Source organism: Aulonocara stuartgranti (assembly GCF_965226115.1).
Source record: "Aulonocara stuartgranti genome assembly, chromosome: 7".
Taxonomy (NCBI): Eukaryota; Metazoa; Chordata; class Actinopteri; order Cichliformes; family Cichlidae; genus Aulonocara; species Aulonocara stuartgranti.
Window position 1 is genome coordinate 4238778 of NC_138945.1, and position 10603 is coordinate 4249380.

The 10603-nt window shown below is 41.3% G+C and overlaps 1 protein-coding gene across 1 annotated transcript; it reads left to right on the forward strand.

Moving 5' to 3' along the window:
• Positions 1–773: 773 nt before the first annotated feature.
• LOC309710761 (uncharacterized protein) lies at positions 774–10190 on the forward strand. Its single transcript, XM_082540513.1, has 3 exons — positions 774–1252; positions 4520–5154; positions 7142–10190. Exons 2-3 carry the CDS (start codon positions 4591–4593, stop codon positions 7727–7729), a joined length of 1152 nt encoding a protein of 383 aa, XP_082396639.1. The 5' UTR covers positions 774–1252; positions 4520–4590; the 3' UTR covers positions 7730–10190.
• Positions 10191–10603: the final 413 nt, after the last annotated feature.

A 10603-nucleotide genomic window follows, 5' to 3' on the forward strand; every position in this document is an offset into this window, starting at 1 on the left:
AAACTGAAAACTACAAAAGTAGTAAATTCATCCCACTCCCATCCTGTTTTCTAGCTTCAGGAGCAGCAAGAAGACAGCTGTAGACTTTCAAAAATAATCAGGAGGCAGGTAAGGTACAAATAAGTGCAGAGGAGTCCAAAAGACAGTCCCCTTGTCTGTCACAGGCATCTCATTTTGTTTTGTTTTTTTACTCATGTTTAAAGTGCCTTTGGGTTTCTTACAAATCTAAGTAATTCATCAGCACCATCATCATCATTATAATAATAATAATTATTAATAATAATCATTAGTATGACATTCTCACTGTGGACTCCTCAGTCGTTCTCCTTAGGAACAATGGAAGGTGAGATGAACTGTGTCAGTGTGAAGCACTGAATTACAGGCTGATGTCAAAACAGGTGACAACTCTACTATTGGGGATGTTTCAGAGAAAGAGGAATCAGCACTGCTTCTGCCCCACCTGGAAATCCTCCTATATTTTGAATGAAAAATGCAAAATCTTGCATAAATATTTTTCTCATGCCTAAAGATGAATAAAAATACTTGAATATGAATAAAAAAAAATTTGTCCCCATAAGTGACTGTTGGTCCCCACAACCATAGTTGAGTGCTAATTTTTCTGTCCTCACAAAGATGTCTAAACATGCGCACACACACACACACACACACACACACACACACACACACACACACACACAGAGCTAAGGCAGCCTGTCAGTACTTTATTTTATTACTTCCAGCCACCGGGGGGCGCTTGTTATCGTTTTTTCTCTGAAGCCAATGCCTCCGATCCTCAAATGCTTCATAAAATATCTTCGTAACTGTTTTGTTTACGTTTCATGATTCAGGAGATACGATATTTTAAAGATAGTTCTCTTTCTTTTCTCTTTTTTCCATTAAGCCCCGCCCAGCCGTGCAGCGTTGAGAAACAAAACGTGCGGCCGAACGCATGCTGATGACGACACCGTCGACGATCCACAACAACAAAACAACAACAGAACTCAGCTGTTTGCTAGCTAACTAGCCGGCCTGGTTGTTCAGCGCTGTTCTCGGCAGTTTCCCGTCACTCTGGTTTAGCCGCAGAAGTTTTAGAGCTGCTAATACGTCTGGCTATGAAATGGTTTCTAGAAAACCCTCAGTTATGTTCTGCAGTTGGGTTTAATTTTAACTTCCTTTGTCTCCTTTTTGCGGGCTTCTAGCTGATTAGCTTTACGACTGAGGACGGAAAGGAGGCTGTCTGCTCGCCATAAAGGTAACCACTCGTAACGCGCAAAAAACAAGCGCATAATGTCCAATGCGGTGTTAGTGCGCAGACTGTGAAATAGTCTAAATGTTGGCCTGTTGCATTTGAGAGAAGCTGGAAGCGAAGTATGAGTGATGGTGGGCGAATAACGGAACATTCAGCGCACCTGTGCTCAGGTTACGCTGTCACGTGATCTATCCTGTAACTTCACTCCTGCACGTTATCTGAAGTTATTAAATGTGGAAGTAGTAGCGTTACAAAAACCTGGTTGTTGCTCTATGTGCAGCACCTTGATCAACCTTTGTCGCTTTTAAATACATTTACTTGACAGGATTTCACAGGAAAAGCAATAAAGTTGCACTTTAAAGCAAAAAGACAAATTAATGGGAACATGTTCTGCGCATGTCTTTCTGCTCTTTATTTATTTTTAGTTTTTTAATTTAATTTGTGGACTCCTTTTCGCTTAAGGCACCTTTCTTATGATTGGCTACACCAAGCAAAGTGGAGGCTTGAACGGCAGGTGGGTGTGGCACACGGATATCCTCATTCTGTCAAGGCGTAACAGAGCTGACCTCTGACCTTTTGGCTCACAGGAATTAGTTGTAGGTACACTGACGTCAGTATTTGAAACTTTGTATTTAATGTGACAATACACTACTGAAAGAGCATGATGCATATGACAGATAAAATGATATTTTGGCAGTGCTCTTTTCAACTTACAGAATGGGTTGACTTTGTTCCTATTATATGTTGTTGTTTAAGGTGTTTCCTCCTGGGTTTACATTTCTGTACTTTATACGTTATCATCACACAGGCACAGTTAATGGTTTATATCTCTCAGAAGTCAACTTGAAATGACCCACTGGCCAATTTTAGTTGGACAAAAAGCAATATCTTTAAGAATGAGCCTGGTATTTCTTTAAAAAATATTAGTATCCACAGCAGGGCTTATAAAACTGCAATGTTACATATTTGTAGTGTAGAAGTGGCTAATTATTTTGAGTGCTTCATTTGTATGTTACAAACTGATTAGGCCTCAGTCACACAGGCTTAGAAACAGAGTAATGATGTGAATTGCCTGACCAGTTGGCAGCTGTGCACCAAACCCTCCCTGCAGGCCTCGACTGGGACAAAAAAATCGGCCCGGGCATTTTGACTAGAGACCAGTCCACAAAGTATTATAGGAAAAGCCATAAAGCCTTTGAATGAAAACAAATGCTGTTGTGACAGTAATGTACACGCTCTTGTTGGTATATATGATTTCTATACATTTTATATCATATGACCACTTTGGTTTTAAGATTTAGAATTAATTATTTATTAAAAGCGAGATATTTTAAATGAGAATAAGAAAGAAAAGTATTTCTTTGTGCCCCCCTCTCCCTGTTAATACCCTACCTGGCCCCCTGGCAACACTTTGCTAGACCCGCCCCTGCACAGTTACCAGCTGTCAGCTACTTAGAAAAGGATCCTGGTGTTATTTGTCTCTCAGAAACGGTTCATAACTTCCCTTCATGTCACCTTAAAGGTAAACATGTTTCTCAGTCACCTGTTGATGATTCAGTAAGGACATCTCCTGGTTTCATCCTCATGTTTCCCTCTCACCACATAACCAAACCGATATCATAACCAGCAGCTTTTACAGCTGTGGCTCCAGCAAACATCAGCTGATACTAGAAATTAATATTAAATAAATTCTAACAACAGCTGATCAAGCTTAAACGTGCTGCTGTTGTTTAGCGTGACATCTGCTGGTTTCCTCTTTCTGGCACAAAGTGGGCGATAAACAAACAAGAGAGAAAAGCCGATCAGCTGATCATTGATCAGTTTCATGATTGAAGTAGCAACAGGAGAGGGAGGGGAGAGAATGAGAGAAGAAGAGGCAGCTGCAGCGTAAAGAGATAAATAAAATAAATCCAGATTTGTGTCTTTTTCTTTTTCATTCTAGCTGAAGTACGGGACAAATCGCGTTCCTTTCCACCTCAATACCATCTTCTTCTGTTTGTCTGTGATAAGACTGCTTTCAGAGCAAAGGGGAGGGTGTATCTGACCTCGGCTGTAACCACTCCAGCCCAGAGTCGATCATGAAACACTGGCCAATCCACCATCTTTCATTGTTTATACTGTTACAAAAAACAAAACATTGGCCCACCCGGCAAATGCCCAATGGCCAGTCCAGCTGTGCTTCCCTGTGATTGGTGACTGCAGTCACTTGTAGCTTGCATGGGAGGCATTGACTTGTCTGCAAGAACTCACCATTTACTCTCCAAGCTGCAGTGAAATTTGCAGCTGCCATCAGCCTCCTGTAACCACTCACTCATACACTTTTTACCCCTCAGCTGTAAAAGGCTGATGGGCGACAGGGACACCCAAGATTGTGAATGCGACAACTCGAGAAAATGGCAATGAAGGACTTTCAAATTGATACCATGTGTGTATCTAGTAAAAACAGACGAGTTTGAATCTTAGTGACATCGTCCTCAAGGTCAGGGGTCAGAGGTAAATTTTTCTGACTATCTTGAGAATGCGATAACTTGAGATGGAAGTCACTTAGGATTATTAAATTCATATCTACTAGCAGGCTGAGGGGTACCACTGGCTACTTGTTTCCTTTACCATTTGGTGGTTGCCAGCTGGGTCACTTATTGGTCTGTAGCCCTGGGTGACTGAGGCCTCGAGCAGCTTGTTTCATGCTCATGAACTCCAGCGAGTGTCATAAAACTGTTTTCAGTTACATTAAAAAAAATTGTGGGCATTGACCAGAGAAAACAAAGAGAAGGTGCTTAAGGTCTTAATCTACGTTGTCCATAAGATTCTGTAACACTGAGAAGGCTTTAGAGTCTGTTCTGTCCAAGGGAGCCCACGACAGATTTATTGGTGAGATTTAGGAAAATCAGCGAAGGTATTCACGTACTTGGTGAAGGCAATTAAGCCACAGTCTTTCAGGAATACTAAGGTTCAGTAAACAGCTCCACAAACCATCATCAGGCAGGCCGCGTTGTTAAGTTTTACCAGACTGGCAAAGACTGTAGCTGAGGACGTTTCCATGATGTTAAATGTAAAAACTCTTACTAACACTCTGAATTTAAGGAATTCAGCGAGAATATAAACATGAATATTGGCGTTGATGATGAGGATAAATGATGCGTACGAGACACATAGTTTAGTATAAAAATCACACAAACTAGCTCCTGCAGAGATTATTTTATTCCATGTTATCATCAGCAACTTGGAAAAAAAACGTATTTGTTTCTGCTTCATGTTTTTATCTTTAAGGCACTGATGCAACAATGTTTATGGCAAAGTCTGACTCCAAAACCAACTGGTGGAGATTCTGACCCCCACCAATGACCACGAATATTATTTCTTCACCGTTCATCATGTCCCCACGAAAAAGAACCCTCGTCCCGGTAAGCAGCCGGCGGAAAGCAGCGGACGACTACTTCCCCTTCAACTTGCTGCCGGTGGAGTGCCAGCTGCACGTCCTGTCCTTTCTGAACGAGGTGGATAAGTGTAGCTGCGCCCTGGTTTGCGCAAGCTGGAGCTGCCTCGTCCGCTCGTGGAAGCTGTGGCGGGTGGCCGACTACTCCCGTCGTGTTGGCTTCCACCTCGGTCAGGAGGGGTTGCTCGTTTCCAACCGGGAGTTCGAGAGGTGGAAATCCTGGGTCCAGCACTACACCTACCACCTCATCTCCCGCCGGGCCAGCCTGCTCACGCTGAGGGCCAGCTTCGACCTGGGGGATCGCTGCAACAAGTGGGGCGAGCTGCTGAGCCACCTACTGGACAATGTCCACTGCAGAGACCTCAGCCACCTCGACCTTAACTGGACTTTTACTCTTTTAGAGCCGCTCGACCTCAGGGTCCACTCCAGCCCCAGTTCCCACCAGGATAACATTACCAAAATGGACAAGGTAATTTGTTTCTACTGGTTTTATTTTCTAAGAACTGCCACCTTACACATTAGTTCAGGTAGAAAGAAATAAGTTTTCTTTATATCAAGCTAGAAAGCAAACAGTATATCAGGTATGAGTAGTCATTTTTTTCTTTATTTTGTGCTTTTTTGTGCTGTAGAATAAAAGAGAACAAGAGAAAAAGAATCAGGCATATTGTTGCTCTCTGGAGGTCTGAGCACAAACCCACGATTATATGATGTACAGGAGAGCATGAAGTCCTTATTTTTAGCAATCAAATTTTAACAGAGGCCATCCTGAAACAGGAAACAAGTAAATACCCCAAAACAGCTCCTCCTATTGTACATGTCAGTGCACATCCCACCTAAAAATCCACAGAATCCCATCTGACTTAAACAAATAACTACATGGTCTATAACAGATAGATATTTCTGTTAACTCTGCATAAGTCAAATCTTTTCACGTGGCTCTAAATGGGTCCCCAAACAGCTTTGCCTATTTTGCGGTTTCTACTGAAGTTTGCAGTGTTTTTTGACGTAGCGATTTCAGGCCTCAGTGGATGAAATAACTTCAACAAGGATCAACTTCAAGGCGACTACTAATTAGAGCACAGGAATCTGCTGATTGATATGTGATAAGGTAGTTCCTGTGTCGACGCCCATTTACCGAGTGTTCATTTTAGTCCATTTTTCCCCAAGCGAGGCCATTATCTTTGTGCCTTTTTAAAGTTTGTTCAGTTTTTATCATTAAAATATGGAAAACATCCTAACTCGGCAAAATAAATACAAAACCATAAAGATGGAAAAAAGGAGACAAATTACATTTTAAAAAATAAATAAAAAAAACCTAAATGTGATGCAATAAGGAGCCAGTCCAGTAAGTGATGCAGAGGGTGCTTCAGTTAGTGTTTATTGTCTTTTTGGAAATTCTATTTGTGGCAACTGTCAGGTGAACAAAAAAGACATCATATTCACAGACGATACATGCATCAACAACAGCTGGAATTTCACCAAGAGTCAGAGCATCACAGCGTACAAGCTACACACCTCATGTCACCACAGTCGTTCATTAGATTTATACTAGAAGGTAGAAAAGAGGTGGTTCCCTGTACCTGGGTCCTCATGATCGTAGCGCATCATACAGTCTTATTGAGGGTTTGGGGGGGTTTCTTTATTATCTACATTAGCGAAAAGTAGCAGGCAATAAAACAGAGTCAGAAGCACGTAGGTTATTTGTCCATAATTGTTCGTGATGGCTGCAGCCGTTTGGATGAGCTCTGCGTTAGCTGATGAAGGAATCCAACCAATGTGTTGATTCAAAATGACCTAAAACAGCAGCAAGTTTGGATGCATTTCACGACAAGCAGATGAATAATCCAGGTAACAGAAACATTCCTCCACAGTAACGTGTCCGGGATTAAACTACAAACAGTGTAATCCCCCCACATTCCTTCTTGCAGCTCAGATTAACACCCAGCACCTTTAACCGCTTTGCAGCTGTTATAGGATTAATGCATTCTTATGTTGTGTATCGTGCGGTCCGTGTAACTGTAGATGTTTTATTTTCTTAAAGATTTTTACTCAGTTTGAATTTATGCTTGAATTTTTTATAAAGGGTGTGATGACATCAGTATTCAGATGGTTTTGAAGCCTTTTAAGGTCTGAAGCTCAAATATAGCATCTGCTGTCCCACATGGTGCAACACTGAGACGAAGATATGTTTTACATTTGGAGTACCAGTCCACTTTTACATGTGTTTCATAGTGAGTGAGTATGAATCCATAGGGAGAGGTAGATTTAAACCCTATCGTAAGAGGAACAGAAGGAGTAGAGGTGTTTTCTGAGAAGCCTGGACAGCACCGGCTAACTCATTTTGCATAACTGGTTCAAGTTCCACCTGCAAGTGAGGCAAATATGAATGCAAGCATCCATGACCGGCAACGCTAATGTGTCACTTGTTTTCTTTTCTTTTGTCTTTGATTTGTCAGGTGACCCGCTTTCAGGAGCTGCTGAGCAAGCTGACCCAGAACTGCCCACGCATCTCCAAGATGCGCCTACATTTTGACTGGTCGGATTTGTCCGTGTCGCTGCTCACGCAGTTCCAGCAGCTCCGAGTCCTCGAGCTCAAATACTTCTGGGTCTTTAAATGCGTGACTCCCTCAACGCTGCAGATGCTCATCAAATCTCTGCCTAACCTCAAGTCTCTGACGTTAAACATCTTGGTGCCGCTGAGGAACCTCGGCATCTCCTACACCCTGGAGTCTCAGTCTCTGGAGTTTTTGGACGTGTCTCCGAGCCGAGGCTTGGTCTTCTCCTGCCTTAAGCTGCCAGCCCTGCGTGAACTTCGAGCCAAGAAGATTGTCCTGCGTGTCACGCTGGACCGCAGGACCAGGACGCGCATCCAGAGCCGCTGGCCCTGCCTGTACCACGTCCTCCGGGAGGGGACGCCGAGGCTTCAGGCTCTAAACAACGAGAGGCTCCTCCCTACATGGAGAGAGAAAAATTACGGAGAGCTGACTGCTATCCTGGAACAGTCCTGCTACTGTGTTCAGCATCTAGACAGCTGGCTGTGGTAGTCAAACGCATGACATTACATGAAGTTCTTACATTTCTCATTTTATGGTGAAATCTATAAAGGAGCTAAATATTGCTTTTACGTCGCATTTTTTTATTATTATTGTTTAAAAGAACTGAAGACTCAGAATAACAAACTTGTTGCTGACAGAAGCAGATAAAAGCTGAGATTTGATAGAAAAGTAGTTTCCAACTCTTTAACAGAAAGCTGCTGTTCCAGTTGGAAACGCTGTCCAAATCCTGACAAGGCAATCACCCACAACACAGCTTTCTTAATTTTGTCCAGTTTTCTCAAAGCTTAATGTTAATTATGTGATTGAAAATCTGCTGGAAACATTTGTAACGCCCACAAGCGGATATGCATACATTGTAGCTACAACTACACCATGAGATGTGTGCAATGAGGCCCAATACCAGAAGACAGCGTGTACTGGTGACGATTAGAGAATAAAGGCAAAATGTTTTAGATTTATTTATAAATTTTATTCTTAAGAAATAGAAATCAATATGGGGGGAAAGCTGTCAGCACTAAATTCAAAGAAATGAAGGTAAGAAAATATTGACTCTGGTAAAGTCTTACAGTATGACTGCTTCATTCTGAAATTATTAACTTTTGACTGGGAAAGACACTTTCTCCCTCATGAAAATATTTTAGCTCTATTCTATGAACATTACATTTGCAGATCTTACTCTAAAACTATTCTCTCGCTCCTCAGTATAAATACAGAATAGGCTTGGTTTCAATCCCAGAAATATTGTGGCTCTTCTTAATATATCAAAATTAAATTTTACAGCTAAAAAATTGCAGTTTTTATTTGTATTGTGTATATGTATGTATGTGTGTGTGTATATATGTGTGTGTGTGTGTGTGTGTGTGTGTGTGTGTGTGTGTATATATATATATATATATATATATATATATATATATATATTATTTTTTTTTATAATTCTATTTTTTTTTTTATTTTCTTTTAAAGACTTTGTACATTACTTTGCCTTTATTCTCAGCATCAGATTACCAGCATATTTCCTCCACTGTAGAAAGCAGATGGTTATTGTACTGTATTTTGTACTCAGTCGTTCCTTGAATTCGGTTGTATTTATTAGCGTCGATTACTAACTCAAACGGAAGACACATCGAGTCTTTTGCTAGAGAATTGCACAGATGAACACATGAGATCCGTGTATGAATGCAGTAAATGGGTAAGAGTGTGTGGGAGACGTGGTGCAGGACCAAAAATGCCAACGTGAAGCTCTTCTTCCTAAAAAGCAGCTGAAGAACATCAGCTGTTTCGGTGTGACTGCTCTGACTCGGCTGCTGATTGCTTTCGTTAAGCTGGTGTAATTCTGATCACAGGCTGCCGGGAATGCAGAAACAGTTCATTCCAGTGCTGGGCCACATTATTTTAATCTCGAGTGCCCCCTCTGTGGGCAGGTTTATTGTTGATGTGCATCATGTAAATGTGTTTGTCTGAAGAGGGAGCTAATGAGTTTCAGCAAACTTTACCCTGCCCGTCTTTAAAATTAGTCAGCTTCTGATGTCTCGAAACTTTTTGCACATTTCCTTTGCTGTCACAAAAGGCTGATTATTTCAAGTCAAATTCCAGCTGTTTTTTTTTTTTGTTTGTTTGTTTGTTTGTTTTGTTTTCAGCTTCATTTGTCTGCTTGTGACAGCAGAGACAGTCGAGTTAATGCACTTGCAGTTACCCTTCTTGTCAGCAGAGGTCCTTATTATCAAAGATTTGCCCTTGAAGATTTCTGTCCCTGTTTAAACCTGCACTGGTGTAACTGGTGGTTTACCTGATGGGCTCCTGTTTGTTTGTTTGTTTGTTTGTTTTTTTAATGGCTGAAAGAAAATGCTCCTGAACAATGTAAAATTACCAAGATTTTGCCTTGATTACCTGTAACACGGTCTGATTTAGATCCAAGTTGCAGTTATAATCTGAATGTGTTTCAACTGGACAAATGCAGAGTAAAAGTAAGAAAAGTCTTTGTAGCTGCTTATGAGACTGAAGCAGATGATTTTTACATTTTTCCTTCTACTTAACTCTTTAAGACCTCAGCAGCTCTTACCCTGTGGTTATCAGAATTTTTGTTACAATTTAGTCGTTGTAAGTTGTAACACGCATAAAATGATGTATTTTCCACCTATAACGTGCCTTTTTCTCTCTCCAGATAATACAGAATTAGAGTTAGACCTAACCTCAGCTGTGTGATGGATTGGGCCTTCAGAGCGTTTATGAGTGCAAAAATCTTGGTAATTTAATTAAAGCTTGTTTTTTTTAAACCAAATATCCTTGAGAGAATGTGTGTGTATATACGCGAGAGTGCTTGTAGTGAGAGATCTGGTTGACATTTCACAGATTTCTTCCAAAAGAGTTGTGCTCTGTATTGACACGTGAAAGTTCCTGTTGCTGCCTCGCTTGCACGCATCAATCCAAATTAAATGCATTATGAAACTGATGACCTACCTCTTCCTTTCTAAGGAGTAAATCTTGAACGTAAGAGCAGAAACCTGTGACATTCAGGCAGATGTTATAACATCTGGTTCACTTGTCTCACATAATAAAAATGACAGTTGAGTTTTTGGGTTTACTTGTTTTATTGTTGCTGGGGTCTTTATTTGCTTTGGTATCCGATGTTGATGTAGTTTTAATGTGAACAGGAATGTGGCCTTGCTGCCTCAGCTGCTCATCCACCTGACTTTGGCCTCAGGGCGCTGATGGTTGGTCTCCAGTGTTATCAATATGCTCAGGATGATTTGACCACCTTGACCCTCCAACAGCAACATCTGTTCTCAGTACAAATAACCAGCAACACTCCCATCTCCGGCCCTCTTTTCCTGCATTATTCCCATTTTGCCTATTAGTCTCCCT